Source organism: Sitophilus oryzae, unplaced genomic scaffold (assembly GCF_002938485.1).
Source record: "Sitophilus oryzae breed Bouriz unplaced genomic scaffold, Soryzae_2.0 scaffold_1442_pilon_pilon, whole genome shotgun sequence".
Classification (NCBI taxonomy): Eukaryota; Metazoa; Arthropoda; class Insecta; order Coleoptera; family Curculionidae; genus Sitophilus; species Sitophilus oryzae.
The window spans coordinates 6,572,474-6,597,916 of NW_022146107.1; the positions used below are offsets into that span (position 1 = coordinate 6,572,474).

General features: G+C 37.8%; 3 protein-coding genes and 1 long non-coding RNA gene across 6 annotated transcripts; 3 read left to right on the forward strand and 1 right to left on the reverse strand.

The window, feature by feature from the left end:
* Nucleotides 1-583: 583 nt before the first annotated feature.
* LOC115877165 lies at nucleotides 584-1,755 on the reverse strand. The gene is made up of 4 exons (XR_004049294.1): nucleotides 1,282-1,755; nucleotides 1,075-1,232; nucleotides 823-932; nucleotides 584-726 (listed from the first exon to the last, which is right to left on the reverse strand). It is a non-coding gene; the product is annotated as an uncharacterized LOC115877165 (long non-coding RNA).
* Nucleotides 1,756-1,936: 181 nt separating this feature from the next.
* Nucleotides 1,937-4,549, forward strand: LOC115877166. Of its 2 annotated transcripts, XM_030893324.1 has the most exons (4): nucleotides 1,937-2,366; nucleotides 2,441-3,021; nucleotides 3,076-3,370; nucleotides 3,436-4,549. In XM_030893324.1, exons 1-4 carry the CDS (start codon nucleotides 2,176-2,178, stop codon nucleotides 3,440-3,442), a joined length of 1,074 nt encoding a protein of 357 aa, XP_030749184.1. In that variant the 5' UTR covers nucleotides 1,937-2,175; the 3' UTR covers nucleotides 3,443-4,549. The 2 variants fall into 2 exon arrangements, with proteins under 2 accessions (XP_030749184.1, XP_030749183.1); XM_030893323.1 differs by having other exon boundaries at nucleotides 3,076-4,549.
* Nucleotides 4,550-7,093: 2,544 nt separating this feature from the next.
* Nucleotides 7,094-8,750, forward strand: LOC115877254. The gene is made up of 2 exons (XM_030893406.1): nucleotides 7,094-7,490; nucleotides 7,727-8,750. The coding sequence occupies exon 2, from the start codon at nucleotides 8,067-8,069 to the stop codon at nucleotides 8,748-8,750; it is 684 nt and encodes a 227-aa protein (XP_030749266.1). The 5' UTR covers nucleotides 7,094-7,490; nucleotides 7,727-8,066.
* Nucleotides 8,751-15,319: 6,569 nt separating this feature from the next.
* On the forward strand, nucleotides 15,320-19,135 carry LOC115877168 (probable ATP-dependent RNA helicase DDX49). Of its 2 annotated transcripts, XM_030893326.1 has the most exons (8): nucleotides 15,320-15,546; nucleotides 17,083-17,183; nucleotides 17,248-17,331; nucleotides 17,452-17,781; nucleotides 17,844-18,141; nucleotides 18,318-18,472; nucleotides 18,537-18,737; nucleotides 18,833-19,135. In XM_030893326.1, exons 2-8 carry the CDS (start codon nucleotides 17,108-17,110, stop codon nucleotides 19,069-19,071), a joined length of 1,383 nt encoding a protein of 460 aa, XP_030749186.1. In that variant the 5' UTR covers nucleotides 15,320-15,546; nucleotides 17,083-17,107; the 3' UTR covers nucleotides 19,072-19,135. The 2 variants fall into 2 exon arrangements, with proteins under 2 accessions (XP_030749186.1, XP_030749185.1); XM_030893325.1 differs by lacking the exon at nucleotides 15,320-15,546 and having other exon boundaries at nucleotides 17,026-17,183.
* The last annotated feature ends 6,308 nt before the right edge of the window (nucleotides 19,136-25,443 follow it).

Here is a 25,443-nt window from a genome sequence, read left to right on the forward strand (position 1 = left end):
ATGGATCATTCCTGCTGATTTTTTAGATCATTTGAAGTTCTACACGGAAAAAACCAGATATGTTACATTTTCATAGAAATTGATAGCGATACAACTTTATAGGCAAGTGTTAACATTATTCGAGGCACCATCAAAGAAAGCAATAATAATATGCTTAGTCCCAGAGATATTACAGCTTAGTTATTTTGCCCTACAGGAGAAAAACCAGAGTAGTCCACTCGTAATTGCATTTTCTCGACTCCAGTTAAAATGAACAAAGCTGGTTTTTCCTGTGGTCTTCATTTGAAATAACGTAAATAAATGTTTATACATATGTGTGTGATGATTAAATTGGTGTTAAGGAAATAAAAATGTTTTTCGATATTAATATATACCTATATATATATTTATTTTGAAATAAATTACAATTTTAACAGTTTAATGGAGTTTTTAAAGCCAGTTATAATATTTATATTTTAAAAACTTGAAGTCATGTGGATGTAATCATGCATTAAACCACAGACTAACTTATATAAGTCAAAGAGTAGATTTTAGTGTTAACTTTATATAACTTGTAAGTAAAATAATAAATAAAACAAATATGAAAAAAACAACAATTCTAATGTATATATTAAAATACAGTACAATAATAGGTATCTGATACCCTCACTTAACGTAGAATAATATTCTACCCAACTCAATACTATGTCCAACATGAGTTTCAAATATATCGGGCCCTAATCGTTCCTGAAAATAGTATTTTTTTACATTGTTATACTATATTCTAAACTATTTAATATTTCAGTCACTTAAAAAGTTAATTTGTATTGTATAATTGTCTACCATTAAAGCAAATTTGGACTAGTATTCTTAATGGGCATATTCGGTGTATGGAAATAGGTACTTCCTCCAGATTTTAGGTTCAACCAATTTATTCTCAAAACCAGAAACATCTACGTATAAAAAATAGACAGGTCACTAATTATAATAAAATTTACCCTTAGAATTACTTCTTTAACAAGTAATTTCCATTGCTATACTTTTCCATGACAAGTAATCAACTTCCTAACATTTTTTAATTGATGTAATACTTACTCATGATGCGAAAAGAAAATATTTTCTTCAGCACACAAAGGACAAACGATATGTTGGCTTACTTTCAGATTAGTTACTTTTCCATATATATCCTCATGTCAATTCAAAGACGATGAACATGAAAATGATCATCATATGAAACATCACAAACTAAAAACCTAATAAACAAGTTTATATCGAATATAGAAATAAATTTAGTGTTCTTACCTATTGTCGTCCGAATCCACGTTAATAGATAATTAATTTTTTGGATTTTTAGCTTTTATTTTTAAATATATTTTTCGAAGTGCTGGTTTTAGTAATTATTAAATTAAACGAACTAAAAAGTCAAAAATAATAATAAACAATTAAGGGCGGATTTACCCAATTCCTTAATTGCTATTCCTTAATTCTTATTTCTTATTTGCTAAATTATAAAAAGATAAAATACGTGCTATGCAGTTAGTTTGGTTATACAGTGTCTTAATCCTTAATTCTTAACCACGGTTCGTAATTCTTTATTTTGAAAGTTCCCAACTTTTAACTTTTTAGCGATTACGAATTAGCGATTAAGGAAAACGTGTAGATGCGCATGCGTGAAATTTTGAAATGTTAATTTTTTGTGTATTTTGTGAACTATTGTTCGTCCCATTCAAAAGAAGGCATGTCTTGTATTAGAGTTCCAAAATTGCCTTCCATGCAGTGTTCCCAACCGCAGGGAATTTTCCCTTTTTAGAGAATTTTCGTACCCAAGAGGGAAAAGGGAATTTTTTGAATAAAATCGTGGCAAAAAGGGAATTTTCGAAATAACAGATATTACTTAGAAGATGGTAAATAATGTTAATACCAAACAATTCATTACATAAAATAAAATAATCAGCTTATCAAAATTCAAAAAAAGTTTGGCAATATTGCCCAAATATTTTATTGGGAGAGAGAGAGAGAGAGAGAGAGAGTCAGATGCGGGATAAAAGTTGCAGGATTTTGAATTGCCGTCAGGTGTTCGAAAAAAAGTAAATGCGCAAACTCATAAAACTTATTTGACTTTGACATCGTTTTTGGTCGGGGATTCCCATTGTATTTACATTTACATTAATGTTAACTAAAAGTGAATTTTAAAAAATGAGTTCTTCAAGAGATACTGAGAATGTGGAATGTGATAGCAGTTCTGTTATCTGTGGTGATAACGAGCCGAGAGAGCCACCAAAAAAGAGAAAAATACAAAAGGATAAAATGTTTAAAACATATTTGTTAGATGATCCGTTATTTAAACCTTGGCTATTGGCTGATATTAATTCGAAATACAAAGCAAGGTATGTCCAATTTTTAGATTTTTTTAGTTTATTTTATTAAAAGGTTATACCTATTTGACATATTTAATTTTTAGATGTAAAGTTTGTAACGTGAGTATTAATTCCGGAAAAAGCGAATTGCAAAAGTATGCAGCAACCCGCAAACATATAGACAAAATGAAAACTGTAAAAGAGACTAAAAATATAGTTCAAATGTTTGCAGCAAATAAGGATAATATTCACAATTCCAATGTGAAAAAGGCGGAACTTAAATTAGCTGCTTTTTTTGCTGCAAATAATGTGGCATTTCGATTAATTGACCAATTAGACCCAATTTTGAAAGAGATATTTCCTGATAGTAAAATATGTCAAGGCATAAGTTTAAAACAAACTAACTGTACGGAGATTATAAGAAATGTTTTATGTAAAAAGGAAACAAATGATTTAATTAGTTACCTGAGAAAAATACAGTTTTCCGTATTATTAGACGAATCAACAGATATTGGGGATTTTAAAAGTTTGGCTGTTCTCGTTCGTTATTCAAAACTTGGACGAATAGAGACTAGACTTCTAGAGCTGATACAAGTAGATGCAAGAGATTTAGGAGCAACACATTTATATGGGGTTTTTAAAGTTTGTTTGGAGAGACATGAAATACCCTTGAAAAATATAGTTGGTAGGTTTTTATAGTCTTTTATAGGTATTTTTTCGCTTAAATAGTTTTTTTAAGGTGTTGCATGTGACGGTGCCAGTGTGATGGTGGGGAAGCATCATTCCTTTTTTAAATTATTACAGGACGACATACTCCATGTAATTTTATTAAAATGTATATGTCATTCTGCAGCATTAGTGGCGTCTAATGCTTGTTCATTTCTTCCTCGATCTGCGGAGGAATTACTGCGCAATGTATATAGTTATGTATCAGGAAGTGCAAAACGGTCCGCACAATTACAAGAAATGCAAGAGTATTTTGGAGAAAAGAAACATAAAATGCTAAAATTGGCAACAACGAGATGGCTAAGCAGGTTTGAATGTGTATGTCGTGTACTTGAAAACTGGAATACTCTAGAAAATTATTTTACTATTGCAGTCTATGAAGACAAATTAAAAAGTGCCGAATTAATTCTTAGGGAATTAAAAAATGTCTATACCAAGGCATACTTATTATTTTTAAAGTATACTCTAAAAATCTTCAATACCTTTAATACTCTTTTCCAAAACAGAAAACCGCTTATTCATGTGTTATATACTGAGTGTATCATGCTAATGAAATAACTATGTCGAAATTACATCCAACCAGCAGTTCTCGCCGAAGCAGATCTATCCAAACTGAATTTAAAAAACCCTAGAATATTTTTGTCATTGGAAGAAATATACTTAGGGGCAGAATGTTCCGAACTTTTAAAAACCACCCCAGTAGAAGGCAAAGAAACATTTATTAAAAACTGCTTGAATTTTTACATTGAAGGAGCAACAGATCTACAGGAAAGGCTACCTGAAGCAATATTTAAAAATATGGCATTTCTTAATCCTACTGTTGCTTTTAATATAGATGCTTCAGCAAGAAATATTAATTTTGAAGAACTAATTAATAAATTTTGAAGTGTCATTAACATTGATAAAAGTGACTTGGAAGTTGAATGGAGGAATTTAATCGATGTTTTTAGTGAAGCAGAGATGAACAGATTAAAATCCTTGGAAATAGATAAAATATGGTTAGAAATATCTTCAAAAAAACGTTTTGATGATACTCTCGCTTTTCCAAATTTATCACAACTTGCTAACACACTTTTAATATTACCCCATTCAAACGCCGAGGCAGAGCGTATTTTTTCAATTGTCACCGACACGAAAACAAAAAAAAAGGAATAGATTAGCGGAAAAGTCCTTAAATTCCATATGTGTATTCAGAAGTGCTTTGCAAGCTACGGAAAATGATGTACGGCAGTATCAGATAACGGAGGATCTTCTGAAATTACATAACGTAAACATGTATTCTTTTAAGAACAAAAATTCATAAGTTTTTACTAATTTGTTAATTTCCTATTTTCTGTAGGTATTCTGTATTAATTTATTTTGTTAGTTGTGTTTAAATTTATATAGGATGTTTTGTTTGTTTTTATTTATGTATATGTGTTTATACTGTTTTATGTTTTGAGATTTTATAATGCAGAATATACAATAAAAAGTGGCAATTTTGTATAGTCTGTCCAACTTAGAAGATCCTTGACAGTGATAGATGTGTCTGTCATTTTAATTTCAAAGTAGTTTATTTTATTTTACAAAGAAATAAGTTGGTACAACTCGAACGCATAGCAGGAAATATTTAAAATTTGATTGACAAAGATGACAAGTGATTACTTCAAAAATATTGTGAAAAAAACTGTATAAAACTGAAAAATGTAATCGAAAGTTATTTTATTTAATAAAACCGGTATGTGTTAATACAAAACAAACAAGAAAAGACACTACATACAAAAAAATATAAAAAAGAACTATTTTTACTTTCAAGCTTTATGAAACTACCCGCATTTTATGATTATATTTATCAATATAACTTATGTACAAATACAAATTTGTAATATTCCACAGGAATAAATAAAACAACATAGGTAAATAAAACAAACTATTTTATTAATAATAACACCTACCAACTTTTTATACCTTAAAGGTTGATTAATTAACTTTAATCTTAGATAGGAACTATCGGAAGAGAAATAGCCATCTTATCTGATAGTCAAGCAGCGTTAAAGGCGATCAACTCAGTATCAATCAATTCGAAATTGGTCAATGAATGCATAGAGAAGCTGAATAAATTAGGCAAAGAAAACAAAGTCCCTCCACTGGGTGCCTGCTCACCAAGGGGGATGAGAAGGCAATGAAAAAGCAAAATAATCTAGCTAGGAAAGGAGCTAACACTCCATTAACTGGACCAGAACCGTTCTGCAGCTTCCAAGTGGTAATAACCAACTCAAGGCGGAACTCAAGAACTTGGAAGATTCCATCCGCAACCTGGAATGGAAATCTTGCAATGGTCTAAGACACTCTAAGAAGTTTCTGAGGGCTTATGATCAAGAAAAATCACAGATCTTCCTGGGTCTGAGTAAGAACAATCTTCCGGATTGTCACGGGTTTTTAACAGGACACTGTCTCCTCAATGAACACCTCAGTAGATTGAAACTAAGAAGAAACGGCGAATGCAGATTCTGTGGGGAAGATGGTGAAACACCAGTACACCTCATCACTGAGTGCGCCGAGACGACAACCAGTCGTGCCATGAATTTTGGTACGACTGATATTGGAGATGGAGAACTACCCTCTATAAAACCAAATACCTGACAGATACTGGCTTTTGTCAAAGCCCTGAGACTGTATGAATGATGAGTTATGATTCAAGAAAGGGGATACAATGGATCTGTAAGGTTGAAGTGATTAACCCTCTCCACTCATTCTAAATTCTAAAAAATTCTAAAAAAACTTTAATCTTAATTTTTAAACCAGTACCTCTTGACATTATTTTCTCTGCAGTACTAAAATCCATTATTTACCTATCGTGATGATGTCGATATTTTACAGCTACTCCAGTTTTTAGTATGTGTTTAGTTTAGATCCTTCTACCATATACGAGATGCACTTATCATGACGAGATGGTATACAAACTTTAACGATGGGGTGTATAAGACTTTCTGCCTGGGCAGCGAGTATTAACCATAAACTGTGCTCTGGGTCTACAGTTAATTTTCACTCGATTTTTCCTCCACTTGACTTCAAAGACACAATACACACGTAATAATACGAATCAAAATGCATCATCATCTCCAAAACGCAGGGTATTTAACAAAGTTGACACAAAATTATAACCTATAATTTGGCAAGACTTTGACAAGCGTCAAAATGACAAAAATCTAAATATGAGTTCATACGCATCGGCGACCGTTTATCGTTCATCGTTCCGTCAAACCAATAAAATTGAAATACGATCTGTCATTTTTAAATAAACCAATAAAACTGGAGAAAAAACAACAAGACACGACGCATGACGGATTTATATTTAAACCCATCCATAGATAACTTAAAAAATTATTAGAAACTTTTTTTAGTAAAATAAATAGATTGGTATAGACGTCATCTGCTTTTTCTTCTGTCATCGTCTGTCGAAATCTTACCTGAGAAAACAGAGTATACAGAGTATATAGATTGGCAACATGTGATGGGATTGAAAGCAGGGAAATTTGGTTCTAAATAGGGAATTTTTAGCATTCAGAAAGGGATTTTTCACTCCGAAAGGTTGGGAACACTGCTTCCATGTCCTTTCTTCTATTCATGGGGCGAACCCCAAATCGCGATACAACCAGGGTTCGGAAGTAGTTAACCAAGACGTAATTTACCTGATTAACTACGTGTAGTTTTTCTTCAAAACTACGTCTTTTCTGTTCATTAACTACATGAAAACTACGTTAATAAACTATGTATTGATATTATGAATAATTTTCCTTTGTATGAGGTGTAATAGAGATAATATGATGTAAATATTATATTTCAAAAGCCATATTTCTTCTGTTTTCTTAAATACATTATGTGTTTTTAAAGCTTCAACTTATTATAACCTCACCCTCAAACCTTTGACATTTGAAAGTTACATACATAGGGTTACATAAACTACACCCTCTACATAAACTACATTAACTACATGTAATGTAGTTTTATGTATTTTAAAAGTAACATGTAGTTTTCCGAACCCTGCCTACAACCTCGGTGGCGATTCATGAGAGTAGCGACACAACAAGCCATGGTTATAAACAAATTTGAAACTGCTGCAATTTTTTGTATGGACCTCATTGCACACAATAACAGAGCGAAATAAAAACGATTTGATTTGATCTACTAGTGTCAGTTTTAAGAATTAAGAAATAAAGATCAAGACATTGGATAACTGTCTCTAAAAAAATAAGGGATAAAGAATTGTGTATTAAGAATTACAAATTAGAGACTAGAAATAAGAATTAAGGAATAGCAATTAAGAAATTGGGTAAATCCGCCCTAATTCTCTTGTCAATTGTCAATTTTCTCCAGGTACCGAACATCATCGATAACGCACGATCTACGACGATTACTCCTTTGATCTGATTGGACGGTTCAATGACGGTTGGTTGCGTATTTTAATGTATCCTGATCAAATCGAACACCTAAACCACACATTTACTCATATCTAATCATATATCATAATAAGATCATAATGATTATAAAAATTGTGATCATATATCATATACTTTAATCATATTTTCAAACTAAATAACTATGAATCTGTGTTTATGATATTTTATTCCTATCTATGGTCTATGATCACAGAGTCACAGAAGTCATCTCTGGGTTATTTATAGGTTATGTCATGGGTTATGTGGCAGACTTCCGAAGGTAGCAAGTGCCCGCCACAGATTGGTTGGTTCCACGGGAGGAGAATAACAACCCTGAATGGCCGTCCAGCTGATATCTGTCAATCGAGGAAGAGGAAGGATTATTCTGTGGATAGACATTCGACCTTCAACATTCACGTTTCGCGCCAAGAAACCGAATTCTTATGTTTTGTAATAGTTATTTAGTTTGTAACAATTGATCGAGTTAATTAAATGACTTAATTATTTAGTGTGCCTAATTTGCTACCCGCAACGGCCACATTGGTGACCCCGACGAACGTGTGAGTGCAAGAGATTCAGATACGCAATGTCCACCTCCGACACGAACGACTTTCAAACCGACGATCAAGTCGTTATTGCCCGTGTAGGGATTAAAGCACCGGAGTTTTGGCGCACAGAGCCCGAACTATGGTTCCTACGCCTGGAAGCCCAATTCAGGCAAGCCAAAATAACATCTGATGACTGCAAGTTCGATCACACCGTAACAAGTTTAAACAGCGAGGTCCTATTAGAGGTAGCCGACATACTACTAAATCCAACTAGAGGTAGGGCCTACGAAGATCTCAAAACGAGACTGTTAGATAGATATGGCAGTAGCGCTGATGACAAAATTCACCAGCTTATGGAAATGACCTTGGGCGACCTTAAACCAACACAGCTTCTCCACCGAATGCAAGCTTTGGCCTCAAATAACGTTTCTACGCAGGTTCTAAAGAAACTCTGGTTAGACCGCCTACCACCCCAAGCCCGGGCAGTCATAGCAATCCTGGATGGAGACCTGGAGGAATTGGCCAAGAAAGCTGACAAATATATACAATGTTCTAGTTTTCCTATCATGGCCATGGACGGAAAGCCTTCGTTAAACAACAAAGTAAGTGTGGACGAGAAAACTGACGGGCACTGCTACTATCACAGGAGATTTGGGTCCCAAGCTAAGAAGTGTAGAGCACCATGTACCTTCTCAAAAACGATCAAGAGAGGGGCGCAGTAATCATGACAACCACTGCCCCCCATGCACCACGTCGCCTTTTCGTCACAGATAAAGCCCTAAAGCTGCAGTTCCTCGTTGACACTGGAGCCGACTTAAGTGTGCTGCCACGCAAAGCATGTTCTGCTTCAAAACCTAGTATGAGACGCCTATACTCTGCTACTGGTTCCTGTATTAGAACGTTTGGGCGAAACAGTTGACACTTGACCTTGGTTTTGGCCAGCCAGTCACATGGACCTTTGTTGTTGCAGATGTCACTACTGCCATCCTAGGTGCTGACTTCCTCGTACACCATGGTTTCACCGTAGATATGCGAAACAAGCGCCTTGTGTGTCCAACTATACCAAGCAGCATTACGTGTGTGTCTCGACGAGTAAGCGCGTTGAGGTGGGAATATCTACTGCCCATCCTTATGACCGACCAACGGATGCACCAGACGACCCTGGAAGAGTCCAGCACTATATCGACACCCAAGGCCACCAGTGTTCTCCAAGCCGCGCAGGCTTCCACCAGACCGTCCACAAGCTGCACGGGCCGAATTCAATCAACTTATACAAATGGGCATTGTTCAGCCATCAAAATCGCCATGGGCTAGCCCGCTTCACATGGTCCAAAAGCCAACGGCCAGTGGCGTGCTTGTGGGGATTTCCGTCGGTTAAATGCAATTACCAAGCCTGATCGTTATCCAGTGCCACATATTCAGGACTTTGCAAATCAGCTACATGGAAAGAAAATTTTCTCTACCATTGATCTTGTACATGCATTCCACCAAATCCCAGTCCGCCCAGAAGATGTACAAAAAACGGCTGTTATTACACCTTTTGGTTTGTACGAATTTCTACGTATGCCCTTTGGCTTACGTAACGCCATGAACACTTCAGCGGTACCTCGACCATCTCTTCCGAGGGTGTTCATTTGTATATGTGTACATCGACGACATACTGGTAGTCTCGGAGACGGAAGCAGAACACGAGCAGCACTTAGCAGTAGTTCTTCAGATCCTAGAAGCAAATGGACTCCAAATCAACAAAGAAAAGTCCAAATTCCGGATACGAGAGGCAAATTTCTTGGGCGTCACAGTCTCCCCAAATGGAGTCAGGCCTCTGCCAGCTAAAGTCAGTGCTATTCGCAGTTTCCGCAACCAACAACATACAAACAGCTACGTCGCTTCCTAGGGATGGTTAATTTCTATCGACGCTGGTTACTGAATGCTGCAAAAGAGCTTATGCCACTCACCGAGCTACTTTCCCACCAAAAGAAAAAGCAACAGGACCTCAACTTGACTCCAGCAGCATCAAGTGCCTTCACCAGAGTTAAAGAACTCCTAGCTACTGCTGCCGAGTTGGTTTTTCCAGCACCCCATGCTCAGTTGAGCATGTCAGTCGACGCTTCGGACACCGCGATCGGTGGTGTATTGCAACAGCTTGTTGGTGAGCACTTACAGCCTATTTCTTTCTTCTCACGGAAGTTGTCGAAGACGGAGCGTAACTACAGTACCTACGACCGCGAGCTGTTGGCAATATTTAGCGGTATTCACCATTTCCGCTACCTTCTTGAGGGCATGCCATTCATCATATACACTGACCACAAGCCCTTGACGTATGCCTTTCAGCAGCGACATGACCGTCAATCTCCACGACAGATCCGCCAGCTGGAATTTATTGGTCAATTTTCCACAGACATCCGACATGTCCAAGGAGAAAAGAACATTGTAGCCGACTGTCTCTCACGACCTGAGGTAGACGCAATAACATCACCCATCACCATTGACTTTGACCGGTTAGCTGAAGCTCAGACAACTGATGAAGGTCTACAAGAAGCTCTGCAGGACCCCACAAGCTCTTTAAACCTTCAACACATTGTCATACCAGATAGCGAACGACCCCTATACTGTTCAATCCAAGATGGACGTGTACGTGTGTACGTGCCGGCGACCTTCCAGAGGGATGTTTTCTTGAAGTTCCACACCCAGTCCCACCCTGGACACGCTGCTACGCTGAGAATGATCGCCGAACGCTTCGTGTGGCATAATATGAACCGTCAAGTCAAGCAGTGGTCCAGAGAGTGTCTTCAATGTCAGCGGGCCAAAGTAGGACGTCATACTGTTACACCCGTGACACCACTAGGAATGCCTGACGAACGATTTGCCCACATACATATCGACATTGTGGGACCACTTCCACCTAGTGACAATTTTCGATATCTACTCACGATCATTGATCGATTTACGAGATGGCCTGAGGCTATCCCTATTCGTGAGATAACTACTGAAGTAGTGGTACAAAAGCTCCTCGAAGGATGGATATCCCGCTTTGGTGTACCAGCGACCATTACTACAGACCGAGGCAGACAATTCGAGAGCCAGTTGTTCCGCCAGCTTAACACAGCACTTGGAGTACAGCACATAAAGACGACGGCTTATCACCCACAATCAAATGGATGTATTGAACGCTTTCACCGAACCCTCAAGGCTGCACTCGTCGCTGCTGATGTCGTATCCTGGGCCGAAGCTCTTCCCCTCGTCATGCTGAGCCTGCGGAACACCTTTAAACCGGACATCGCCTGTACAGCCTCCGATTTAGTGTTTGGTGCACCAGTTCGCCTCCCTGGACAGCTATTTGTTCCAAGTGCTACCCCAACCGACGAACACCGATTTGTTCAACGACTCCGTGAGACCATGGGAGCTTTGAGGCCTGTACCAACGAGCAACCACTCAGTTCGCACCGCCTATGTCCATCCCGACCTACAGACGACTACACATGTCTTCATACGTAACGACAAGGTGAAGCCTCCATTGACACCTCCATATAGCGGCCCGTACAGAGTTGTGGAACGAGATGACAAGTTCCTAACGGTGGACGTCCAGAATGTTCCCCAACGAGTCTCCATGGATCGACTGAAGGCAGCATATGTTCCAGCATCTCATCAACTGGCGGAGGAACATTCATACGCCAACCGTTTGCTGCTCAACGTATGCCAGCAGAACCGTTCACAACCAGTGGGTTCCACTCTGGGGGAGCCCTGTGGCAGACTTCCGAAGGTAGCAAGTGCCCGCCACACTCACTTTGTCGTTACGTATGAAGACATGTGTAGTCGTCTGTAGGTCGGGATGGACATAGGCGGTGCGAACTGAGTGGTTGCTCGTTGGTACAGGCCTCAAAGCTCCCATGGTCTCACGGAGTCGTTGAACAAATCGGTGTTCGTCGGTTGGGGTAGCACTTGGAACAAATAGCTGTCCAGGGAGGCGAACTGGTGCACCAAACACTAAATCGGAGGCTGTACAGGCGATGTACGGTTTAAAGGTGTTCCGCAGGCTCAGCATGACGAGGGGAAGAGCTTCGGCCCAGGATACGACATCAGCAGCGACGAGTGCAGCCTTGAGGGTTCGGTGAAAGCGTTCGATACATCCATTTGATTGTGGGTGATAAGCAGTCGTCTTTATGTGCTGTACTCCAAGTGCTGTGTGAAGCTGGCGGAACAATTGGCTCTCGAATTGTCTGCCTCGGTCTGTAGTAATGGTCGCTGGTACACCAAAGCGGGATATCCATCCTTCGAGGAGCTTTTGTACCACTACTTCAGTAGTTATTTCACGAATAGGGATAGCCTCAGGCCATCTCGTAAATCGATCAATGATCGTGAGTAGGTATCGAAAATTGTCACTAGGTGTAAGTGGTCCCACAATGTCGATATGTATGTGGGCAAATCGTTCGTCAGGCATTCCCTAGTGGTGTCACCGGTGTAACAGTATGACGTCCCTACTTTGGCCCGCTGACACTGACCACTGCTTGACTTGACGGTTCATATTATGCCACACGAAGCGTTCGGCGATCATTCTCAGCGTAGCAGCGTGTCCAGGGTGGGACTGGGTGTGGAACTTCAAGAAAACATCCCTCTGGAAGGTCGCCGGCACGTACACGCGTACACGTCCATCTTGGATTGAACAGTATAGGGGTCGTTCGCTATCTGGTATGACAATGTGTTGAAGGTTTAAAGAGCTTGTGGGGTCCTGCAGAGCTTCTTGTAGACCTTCATCAGTTGTCTGAGCTTCAGCCAACCGGTCAAAGTCAATGGTGATGGGTGATGTTATTGCGTCTACCTCAGGTCGTGAGAGACAGTCGGCTACAATGTTCTTTTCTCCTTGGACATGTCGGATGTCTGTGGAAAATTGACCAATAAATTCCAGCTGGCGGATCTGTCGTGGAGATTGACGGTCATGTCGCTGCTGAAAGGCATACGTCAAGGGCTTGTGGTCAGTGTATATGATGAATGGCATGCCCTCAAGAAGGTAGCGGAAATGGTGAATACCGCTAAATATTGCCAACAGCTCACTCGCGGTCGTAGGTACTGTAGTTACGCTCCGTCTTCGACAACTTCCGTGAAGAAAGAAATAGGCTGTAAGTGCTCACCAACAAGCTGTTGCAATACCCCACCGATCGCGGTGTCCGAAGCGTCGACTGACATGCTCAACTGAGAATGGGGTGCTGGAAAACCAACTCGGCAGCAGTAGCTAGAGTTCTTTAACTCTGGTGAAGGCACTTGATGCTGCTGGGGTCAAGTTGAGGTCCTGTTGCTTTTCTTTGGTGGGAAAGTAGCTCGGTGAGTGGCATAAGCTTCCTTTTGCAGCATTCGGTAACCAGCGTCGATAGAAATTAACCATCCCTAAGCGACGTAGCTGTTTGTATGTTGTTGGTTGCGGAAAACTGCGAATAGCACTGACTTTAGCTGGCAGAGGCCTGACTCCAGTTGGGGAGACTGTGACGCCCAAGAAATTTGCCTCTCGTATCCGGAATTTGGACTTTTCTTTGTTGATTTGGAGTCCATTTGCTTCTAGGATTTGAAGAACTACTGCTAAGTGCTGCTCGTGTTCTGCTTCGTCTCGAGACTACCAGTATGTCGTCGATGTACACATATACAAATGAACACCCTCGGAAGAGATGGTCGAGGTACCGCTGAAGTGTCTGGGCGGCGTTACGTAAGCCAAAGGGCATACGTAGAAATTCGTACAAACCAAAAAGGTGTAATAACAGCCGTTTTGTGTACATCTTCTGGGCGGACTGGGATCTGGTGGAATGCATGTACAAGATCAATGGTAGAGAAAATTTTCTTTCCATGTAGCTGATTTGCAAAGTCCTGAATATGTGGCACTGGATAGCGATCAGGCTTGGTAATTGCATTTAACCGACGGAAATCCTCTACAAGCACGCCACTGGCCGTTGGCTTTTGATCATGTGAAGCTGGGCTAGCCCATGGAGATTTTGATGGCTGAACAATGCCCATTTGTATAAGTTGATTGAATTCGGCCCGTGCAGCTTGTAGACGGTCTGGTGGAAGCCTGCGCGGCTTTGGAGAACACTGGTGGGCCTTGGGTGTCGATATAGTGCTGACACGTAATGCTGCTTGGTATAGTTGGACTCACAAGACACTTGTTTCGCATATCTACGGTGAAACCATGGTGTACGAGGAAGTCAGCACCTAGGATGGCAGTGGTGACATCTGCAACAACAAAGGTCTAAGTGACTGGCTGGCCAAAACCAAGGTCAAGTGTCAACTGTTTCTGCCCAAACGTTTTAATACAGGAACCAGTAGCAGAGTATAGGCGTATCATACATAGGGTTTTGAAGCAGAACATGCTTTGCGTGGCAGCACACTTAAGTCGGCTCCAGTGTCAACAAGGAACTGCAGTTTTAGGGCTTTATCTGTGACGATTAAGGCGACGTGGTGCATGGGGGCAGTGGTTGTCGCGATTACTGCGCCCCCTCTTGATCGTTTTTGAAGGTACATGGTGCTCTACAGATAGCTTGGGACCCAAATCTCCTGTGTGGTAGTAGCAGTGCCCGTCAGTTTTCTCGTCCACACTTACTTTGTTGTTTAACGCAGGCTTTCCGTCCATGGCCATGATAGGAAAACTAGAACATTGTATATATTTGTCAGCTTTCTTGGCCAATTCCTCCAGGTCTCCATCCAGGATTGCTATGACTCCCCGGGCTTGGGGTGGTAGGCGGTCTAACCAGAGTTTCTTTAGAACCTGCGTCGAAACGTTATTTGAGGCCAAAGCTTGCATTCGGTGGAGAAGCTGTGTTGGTTTAAGGTCGCCCAAGGTCATCTCCATAAGCTGGTGAATTTTGTCATCAGCGCTACTTCGCCATATCTCTCTAACAGTCTAGTTTTGAGGTCTTCGTAGGCCCCACCTCTAGTTGGATTTCGTAGTATGTCGGCTACCAATAATGACCTCGCTGTTTAAACTTGTTACGGTGTGATCGAACTTGTCAGTCATCAGATGTTATTTTGGCTTGCCTGAATTGGGCTTCCAGGCGTAGGAACCATAGTTCGGGCTCTGTGCGCCAAAACCTGGTGCTTTAATCCTCTACACCTAATAACGACTTGATCGTCGGTTTAAAGTCGTTCGTGTCGGAGGTGGACATTGCGTATCTGAATCTCTTGCGTTTTTCACGTTCGTGTCGGGGTCACTGTCCTTGCCGCTGCGGGTAGCAAATTAGGCCACACTAAATAATTAAGTCATAGCCATAACTCGATCAATACGTTACAAACATAAATAACTATTACTAAAAAACATAAGAATTCGGTTTCTTGGCGCGAAACGTGAATGTTGAAGGTCGAATGTCTATCCACAGAATAATCCTTCTTCTTCCCCGATTGACAGATATCAGCTGGGTGGCGATTCAAGGTTGCTACTCTCCTCCCGTGGAGCCAACCAATCTGTGGCGGGCACTTGCTACCTTCGGAAGTCTGCCACAATACTATAAAGATAAGGATATTTCGATTCCTATCTTCCTGCACTGTCAGTTTTTTTTACATCATCTACTGACTGAGTTGAAGTTGGCGCTAAAGATTTTAAGCCGGAGTCTCATGCATCCGAAATCCGATGGTACGACATCCGAAATTTGAAGTTATCGTGTGAAATAAAAAAAGCCTGTCACATACATCCGAAAGTTCGTTCCGAAATTTGACAGTTTTAACATTTTCTGCTGCGCTGAATAGAGATTCATGTCATGTTTTATTGGAGAAACACTTATAAAAATAACTTCCTCGCCAAATATCCCGAAATTGCCCACTTCCCACTAAACTTGTTTTTAAAAACAAATGTTTTCAAAAAAAGTGAGGTTAAAAAACACACGATATCGTACAAAAGTTAAGCAAAATTTAACTTTATACGACGTCGGATGATTAGTTAAAATTATCGGATAAAAATTGTTGTCAAAATATTTCGACCAATAGGAGCACCGTCGGATCGTCGTCATCGGATTTCGGCTTTAGACAGTGACAGTTATTTTTGCATTTGACGCTCGAGCGCACAGTGCGTTGGAAGATGAATTTAGCGGGACAAAAGCGTTTGGTTAGAAATAAGTCAAAAAATGTGTACTGATAAGAATAAATAGTAGACATTCCAATTGATACAAAAATGCATGAATATTCTTTGTATTTCGATACATTTTTATCAACCAAATTTGGTCGTTTTCTGCTCAGCAAGGCAGAGATCATACGAAAACAAAATATTTACAAGTGCTTATACATTTTATTAGAAAGCCAAATTATGTTGAAGATTGCCAAAGGTATGTACTTTTCTACTGTACGTATATTATTTGTTAAAATCCTTCGTGCCTTTGTTCTGCAGATATCAAACTTTTACTTTTTTTTCAAATATCGATATATTGAATGATGTAGATCTTTTGAGTTACCAATAGTTACCAACACAGGTAGTCACAGTCACAGGGAGTTCAAGCTTAACAGGTGAATGCCCAAAAAGATTCATTTTAATCGGATAGTATAAAAACAAAACAACTCCATCAAAAGGCACTGAGTTTAAAAAATTGTCTTATATACTTACTATATATGAATTTACAATTACCGAGTGTTAAAATTAAAATTAAAATATCTATCTTATTTATTATTTTCAAAATAAAATATATTTTTTTAAAATAAATTATAGAGGGTGTCACAAGATTACAAATTAATTAAAAAAACTGCTAAAGAGTTTTTTGATATCATAATTTCATGTATTTGGCAATAGTTTACAATACGGTTTTTGTGTGTCATGTACGAATAATATCATAGTTTTATTATCTTGTATTTATTTATTAATAAATTAAGTTGTTAATAAATAAATAAATTTAACCATATAGTTGCTATATATTAGACCATTTGCTACGTTCTTAGATTTGAAGTCCCAAACATTGCTCTTGAGATTTTGTCCCGCTAGAATAACCATCCGCCGCACTGTGGAGCGCTGGTCAGCGCGTGACGTAGATTCCACGGAGACTACGACAGCGGCGATTTGACGCGATCGAACAGTCCTCACAGGTTAGGTTATTTTTAGAAAAATTGGAAAAATCAGAAAAAATATGGAGATTGAAAGAAAGTTGAGTTTTGGCGAATTAAAGTTACAAAAATGGATTATTAAACAATGTTACTCGATAGGTATGTACATAATGTGTGTGTAATTTTATTGGTTCAATGTAGGTATTATCTTTATTATTTACAGGAATAAAAAGTCCTACATCTATACAGTCAAACTGTATACCCAAAATTTTAGAAGGCAGAGACTGTATTGGAGCTGCGAAGACTGGTAAGTACTTTGAAAGCATGCAAGAAGCTACTATACACTAAATTGCTTGAAGATGTATTTGTTTGAACTGGATTTTTATAAAGAATTTTTCTTATCGAATCAAGTTTATGCCATTTTTAGGTAGTGGAAAAACAATGGCATTTGCATTACCTATTGTTCAGAAGTTATGTGAAGATCCATATGGAATATTTGCATTAGTTTTGACTCCAACTAGGGAGTTAGCTTATCAAATAGCAGATCAATTTACCATTATTGGAAAACCAATGAACTTGAAAACTTGTGTAGTAGTTGGTGGAATGGATATGGTGGAACAAGGAAGATTACTCTCACGAAGTCCTCATATTGTAGTGGGAACACCTGGTCGATTAAGTGATCACTTAGAAAGTTGTAATACTTTTACATTATCTAAAATAAGGTTTTTGGTACTAGATGAAGCCGATAGATTACTGGGTATGTCTTAGAACTTTGAAATATTACATTATTTATAATTTAAATTAATTGTGTTTCTTTAGGTGGACATTTTGACGAACAAATAAAAGTTATATTCTCTGCACTGCCTAAAGCACGCCAAAATTTATTTTTTTCCGCCACTATTACGGACACATTAAATATATTAAAAAGTACAATAGGTGGTGAAGTATTTTTATTTGAAGATAAGAACCAAGGTGATGCAGCAACTGTGTCAGAACTTAAGCAGCAATATTTATTATGCCCTAAAGATGTCAAAGATGCATATTTAGTTGAACTGCTAAGAGATTATAGGACAAAAAATGAAAATGGAAATATTATGATTTTTACAGACACTTGTAAGTAAGTAATATTCTACTATTAATATTATTTCTTCAGTGTTTAATCATATTGGTATTTTAGATAGATTTTTTCAATATTTGATTAACACCTAAAGTCACTGTGAAAATAATATACATGCCAAATGTTAAATTAAATTATGGCTATGTTATATAATTTGTATACCCTGTTACTTTTAGAAAATGCCAGGTTTTGTCTATTACATTAAATGAAGTAGGTATAGACAATGTAGCCCTCCATGCAATGATACCTCAGCAACAAAGATTGGCAGCTTTAAACAGATTTAAAAATAATACTGTTAAAATACTTATAGCAACAGATGTTGCTAGTAGAGGTGAGGATAAATTAATATAAGAGAGCATTTGTCAATTACTAAATGACTAATGTTAAAAATTTAGGTCTTGATATTCCCACAGTCCAATTAGTTGTTAACCATAATGTACCAAAAGTACCAAAAGAGTATATTCATAGGGTTGGTAGAACAGCAAGAGCAGGTAGAGGTGGTTATGCTGTAACACTAGTTACACCTTATGATATAAAATTACTGAAAGCTGTAGAAGATCTAATTAATGTTAAATTAACCGAATTAAAAATTAATGGTAAGATAAAAATTATATTTATATATTTATATTCTATAGAAACTTTTTTTCTAAGCACTTTATTTTTCTTTAATTTATTTCTGGATTAATTGTAGATAAAGAAGTTGGGAAAATTTTTACACAAGTTTCAGTTACTAAGAGTGAAGCGTATATTAAATTAGATGAAACTGATTTTTATGAGAAGAAATTGACAAATTTAAGGAAAAAATGGATTTTGGAAGGTTTAGACCCGGAGGAAGAGGAACAGAAATTATTTAAAAAAGGAAAAATAGATAAAAAACAGAAGAAAACAACAAAGAAGAAAAAAATAAAGGCAAAATCTCTGAAATTGTGACATTAAATTAATTGTTGATTTTTTTTTACTACAATGAAAATAATATATGTATTTTTAATTATTATTACTACATTTTTAATCTAAAATTACTACAATGAGGGAGAGAACAACCACAAATTGCATATTTTTTCAGTTTTTAAAATGAGTGAAAAGGGTTGAAAATAATGACATTGGTTGAAAAATTATTCTATCGCTTTTAACAGAGATCCATATCCCTGGTTTGAAGCATATATCATAGAGAAACTAATTTTATATTTCTCTATGGCATATATATAATAATTATAAAATGGAAAACAAATTTCTTGCAGTATAGGTATATAATAAAATTATATAAGAATTCTTGCCACTTAACTGCTGATAGAAATTTAATTCCATGCTGTGTTTGTCATAATGTGGCTGCTCTCACTAACGGTGAGTTTGGGTCGATTCCTGATCTGATGATGGAGTAGGGCTCCGAAACCGGTAGTGAGAGCAGGTTGATCCACATTATGACGAACACAGCGTGGAATTAAATTTCTATATCAGCAGTTAAGTGGCAAGAATTCTTATATAATTTTATTATACAGTGTGTCAATTTTAAAACTTCCCACCCTTAATATCTTTCTTGCAGTTAAAAATATGAAAAATCGGAAAGACACGTCAATTTTATTTGTAAGGGGGACACTTTAAATTAATATTTTTAGTCTTTTTCTTTTAACCCACTAGGAGAGGTAGATGTCACCCTTACAATTTTAAATGGGAATGGGGGTCAAGTGGCGCATCGTTTTAAAGGACGTTTAATTCTCTTTTCAGTGGTATCCTACTTTGTTGCTTTTTGTCCAGAGGTTTCCGAATAATCGCGTTTGAAACTTGCAGAAACAATTAAACATACCTGCATTGAGATTATGGTTTTCAGGCTAGTGTTTATAAAAAACATTGCAATGGGTCTCCTTGTAGTATAAATAATTAGAAGGTTAAGTGGAAACATGGACGTAGCAATTATATTTTTCTAGGGGGGTCGAAATACTAATAAACAGAAAACGTCATAAACATTAACGTTTATTTTCTTAAATTCGAATGAGTGGCAACCTCTAATCAGTTATACAGGAGGATTTGTTAACATTCCAGCAGGACGGTGGCTCCACCTCGTTATTTTCTTCCGATCCGACAGTGGTTAAACGAGAAATTTCCGGGTACATGGATTGGCAGAAGGGGACCAATTGAATGGCTTCCTAGATCACCGGATTAACACCCTTAGATTTCTTTCTTTGGGGACATCTTAAATCCATTGTTTATAGAACACAACCTACTGATATTGATGATCTTAAAAGGCGAATTACAGCAGAATGCCGTTCAATTCCCGGTGAAGTTTTCCAAAATGTTAGGAAGGAGTTTGAAAACACACTTCATTATTGTTAACAGGAAAATGGACAACATTCTGATCAACTTATACGATAGGGCGTAAGTGGTGTAATGTGATCTTCTAATCTTTTGTACTATAAGGAGATCCATTGCAATAATTTTTGTGTAAACAATAGACTGAAAACCAAAATCTCAATGCAGGCATGTTTAATTGTTTCTGCAACTTTGAAACGTGATTATTCGGAAACCACTCGACAAAAAGCAACAAAGTAGGATACCATTGAAAAGATAATTAAACGCCCTTTAAAACGATGTGCCACTTGACCCCCATTCCCATTTAAGATTGTAAGGGTGATATCTCCCCTTCCTAGGGGGTTAAAAGAAAAAGGCTAAAAATGTTCATTTAAAGTGTCCCCCTTACAAATAAAATTGACGTGTCTTTCCGATTTTTCATACTTTTAACTGCAAGAAAGATATTAAGGGTGGGAAGTTTTAAAATTGACACACTGTATACCTATACCGCAAGAAATTTGTTTCAATTTTATAATTTGGTTTGCCTGAAAAAAAGCCTTTTACTATCGATAGTTGCGCCTCGGTGGTACGAAAGTACTCCCATTGCACGCAGGCCTCATCTCCCGTGCGGGACTTAATATCTAACCGCTACTTTCCGACAAGTTCGGAATTAGGTACTCTGCGCTATGTTTGTCTTTTGTTGAATCGATCCAAGCTCACTTGATGATGGAGTAGGGCTCCGAAACTGGTAGTGAGAGCAGGTTGATCCACATTGACAAACACAGCGTGGAATTAAGTTTCTATATCAGCAGTTAAGTGGCAAGAATTCTTATATAATAATTATATATATACAGGGTGGCGCCTCTCACACGACCTGGAGGCTCGAAGGAGAACGACAGTTTGAATTGAAATGGAAATTTTGTAAGCATATGTATATTAATTTAGACCATTTTCTAAAAATATAGAGAGTTCTACAGATCCAATCCAACCCCAAAAATATAATGACAGTAATGGTAAATGAAACACCCTATATATTAATTGATTTTCGGATTCTAAGAGAAAAATAAAGGCGAGTTTCATTAGAGTAATATTCTATAACCAAAATGTAGAGTAGAGTGGGACAAAATGACGCATTTAAGGGTTAAATGATTATAAAAACGACAAACTTCGAAAAAATATTTTCCTATGTAAAGAACCTAAACATTACTGTCGTGTGACCAACAGTGACCAACGGATCTGAAGCTACGGGGTATCGGCAGGGGAACGCAGTTGTAAACAAAACACGCCCGTCATTCATAAAATAGTCATGGGCGTACGGTGTTTTATGAAAACGTGTATATGAATATAATATTCAGATTAATATTTTTTTTTCAAAGAACTTTATGCTATAGTTTTACTTTAAATGGATTTACATTTTGATTAGTGATTTGCTAAATATAGTTAGATTTGTTAGAAAGCGTGTAATAATTAAAATTTGTTAAATTCCACGTTCACTTAAGCTTTTATAATGATTTTTCAAATGAGAATTCATCCGACCAAGAAAATTTTACAGAAATTAAAGAGTTACAATCACCAATACAATAATAATCTTAATCACTAATATAATTTTATGTATTAACGTAAATTGAAAGGTAAATCGTTGGTTGGTTGGTGGAAGTGCCGAGTGCCGACCGCTTGCCGAACTCTAATTAGCAGATGTCGTTTAGATACCACTTACGCTGCGTCCTACGTGGGAGACAAAAGCGAGCGGGCGACGCGTGTGACAACAGAGGGCGATGAGCGCGACATATTTGAATTGCCTACGATGCCGCTTCAGTCGCGCGCATCTCCTACCTAGGACAGCTTCGTAAGAAAACGTTGTTTGATAAATACGCGTCGCTCGCACCGCCCGAATCGCGCGCTTTTGTCTCCCACGTAGGACGAAGCCTTACTCTGAGACCCTATCCCTAGGTATGATAAAATTGGATTGTTAGGTTAAGTGTTATAACCATTCGGTGGCATTAAGGTAACGGGTAACTTCCGCTCTGCTCTTCCCGGCAACATCTTCAAGATTTACGAGGCTGTAGCCTCCTAGGAAATGATTGCGGAACCCAAAGTAAGGTTATGTCGTACCTACTTGCTATATAGGTTAACCGACAGGTTCAGCACCGACATGACTAAGCAGCCATGACTGTCAGTGATTATTGCAGTTTTTCGCTCGTAAGATGTCTCCTCGCTCAGCCATTGGCATGCCTTCCAAATGACATGTTATCTAATAAATATACCTATATATATTCCAATGAAAAGTATACAATAAATATACCTATTATTTTAATTACCTATAAAAGTATAGCTCTAAATCTATATATTTTTTATATGTTGACAAAAATTCTTCCAATCATCAGTGGATATCAAAGACATCGCTCCTTTGGCCTTTGGTGACTTCTTTTAAAATGGATAAGGTAATAAATTGCCCGTTGTGATTTGGCTTCTTATTAAAAACTTTAATCTTGACCAAGCTAATTCAATTGGGTTTAACCTTAGATTAAGAATAAAAGGTTTAACTCACGCATATAAGGATATCCACTCAAGTTTACGTTTAAGCGGCAACTTAAGCGAACTCTCTGTAGCTTCATCGTCGCAAACCCTATTATGAACACAAGGAAATAAACCAAATGAGACGTCATCCACGTTTATTTATATTTATTTTAGCTTAGCTAAAATATGTTGGTAAAATGTGTTCTTTTTATTTTAGCCAATTGCTATTATTCCTCTAGTCTGGCTATGTAGCGTCTTACCTTTAACAAATTTATTCATTTTAAAACACAAATATACGACCAAACACTTAATATTAATTAAAAAACTACGAACGTAAAACAATATAACAAGATTACAAAACAATAAAACACAACTTAACTATTAAATATACGAAAAATATAGGAATAAAGTTTAGGATAACCGGTATAAAATAATGAAAGAAAGTAATAATAATCAAAAGAATAACACCGCCACTGGATATTTCAATAGCAATCAATATTTCTACTCTTTTCAGAAGAGACCGTGAAGTTGGGGATTAAACTAGCCGATAGGAAAGGCCATGGCAATCGCGTGGTAACAAATCCTGTGACGTACTCTCGCCAGTGGCGCATCTAGAGATTGAGTCTGGGAGGGGTAGCAATATTTAAATAAAGTACAAAATTTAAATTAAATTTTCTATGAAAGGTACTTATTGTAGCTGTGGAAAAAGTAAACTAGGATTGGTGTGGATTTTCTATTTTGATTGGTATTATTAATTTCTTTTGTAAGAATTTTTGTTGTATACGACATTTTATCACTTAAACATTCTTCCTGGCAGGGGTAATTACCCCCATTACCCCTCCCGTATATGCGCCCCTGACTCTCGCCAATGATGTTCGATGAATTGCTGTCCTCCTTTCACGCAGTTGAGCAGCTCTGAACTGTCCAAGAACGCGATACTCTCACTCCATTCAATTGAGTCATAAAGTTCCAGAACTGTTCCGCGCCATATGGAGGCACCAGGCTATCGCGCACCGCTCCTTTCAGAACCGTTCTCGAGTAGCCCCAGGGCGTAAAGCCCGGAACTCGAAGTTCGCGAATGGAGGACAGCAAATGCTGTCCTCCATTCGCTGCTCACTGCTCAACTGCGTGAAAGGAGAACAGCAAAATAGGCGGCCATGCGCGGCGATGCCGGCTTGCCGATTGGAAAATCTTCACCTTTTATAAAAAGCAGGTTATACAGAATGAAAGAAATAAGTTATTAAATAAACCAGATCGAACATTATGAACTACGTTAAAATTCCTTAGTAATATACGTAAAAATATATGCTGAGCACATTATGTACATATAATAAAAATGTATTAAATTTATAGTTCATCTCTGGCAATTTTGCAATTTTATAGATAAACGTGGCAATATCGATTTTGTTTCTCGAATTCCTTCCGTAGCTTCAGATCCGCTGGTCAAACAGTACATCCAACTAGAACTCAAAAAAATTGGCGCCGGGAGGCACGTATAGCCGGCCATACTTGATATATTTTTTTTATCTCAAAAACTGCGACTTTGTGGGGTAAAATCCGCACTCAATTTAAAGATATATTATATCACATCGAAAATACCAAAATTTTTCATAAGATGTACAATCTGCATGCCACCACTTTTTACAGTCATTACATTGGATTCACTCTTGAATAGGAGGATCTTCATAGGGTTCATGGCAACCTGGATAGATAATATCGTCACTAACTGTTTTCTTTTTTTTTGCTTTTTTTTATTCTATCTTGAGCTGTTCCAAAGGCTGGATTTTGTGACTGTTGTGGGGTGGTATGGTTAATACTTGAATAAAATTGACAATGAATTCTGACAGATAGTAGGCTCACTTTTAACTCTATGGAGATTTTAAAAATGACCATAAATAACTATTAGGTCTGTTTTTAAGACCAGGGCCTTAAAACTAACAACAACCCACCCTGCAAAGTTGAATACGTCGCGCGTCGTTTCGTTTTTATTCCGAGAAACATTTATCTATATTAAAACTCGGGGGTGTCTCACTGTTGGAATTACATGTAGATTTTCTTTTCATTCGCTGGCAGTCGTTGGCATCAGTCGACTATATATACAGATTGTTAACTATAGACGGTTACTTATTGGGGAACAGAATGGCAACACTGCCTACAATCCAAATGAGTAAGTAAGCTAAGCAGCTAAGCTGCCGACTCGTCCCGTCGCGACACGTCGCGTCGTGTCGTCTCTCGACGAGCGGGCCGACGTTGCCATATTTCAACTAGAGATGGGCGGTTATTGGTAAAAAACCGGTTATAGGTTAACCGGAATTATCTTTAAAAAATAATAACTTGACAAAATTAACCGACACAAATTAACCGGTTATTCAAATAACCTAACCTAGCAAAACTAAATATTTAGTTTTCCTATAGGTTTACTTACCTCTACACTCCATAGGTCTACTTCAAATTTAGATAATAAACTTAGTTAAATGTATATATACAAAATGAATTTAAATA

Bases quoted from the DNA above. Each gene is read 5' to 3' on its own strand.
- LOC115877168 (XM_030893326.1), top strand. From the start codon at position 17,108: ATGGAGATTGAAAGAAAGTTGAGTTTTGGCGAATTAAAGTTACAAAAA. The intron at 17,184-17,247 runs GTATGTACATAA...TATTATTTACAG, and splicing joins TAAACAATGTTACTCGATAG to GAATAAAAAGTCCTACATCT. The intron at 18,473-18,536 runs GTGAGGATAAAT...TTAAAAATTTAG, and splicing joins AACAGATGTTGCTAGTAGAG to GTCTTGATATTCCCACAGTC.
- LOC115877166 (XM_030893323.1), top strand. From the start codon at position 2,176: ATGAGTTCTTCAAGAGATACTGAGAATGTGGAATGTGATAGCAGTTCT. The intron at 2,367-2,440 runs GTATGTCCAATT...TTTAATTTTTAG, and splicing joins AATTCGAAATACAAAGCAAG to ATGTAAAGTTTGTAACGTGA. The intron at 3,022-3,075 runs GTAGGTTTTTAT...AGTTTTTTTAAG, and splicing joins ACCCTTGAAAAATATAGTTG to GTGTTGCATGTGACGGTGCC.
- LOC115877254 (XM_030893406.1), top strand. From the start codon at position 8,067: ATGTCCACCTCCGACACGAACGACTTTCAAACCGACGATCAAGTCGTT.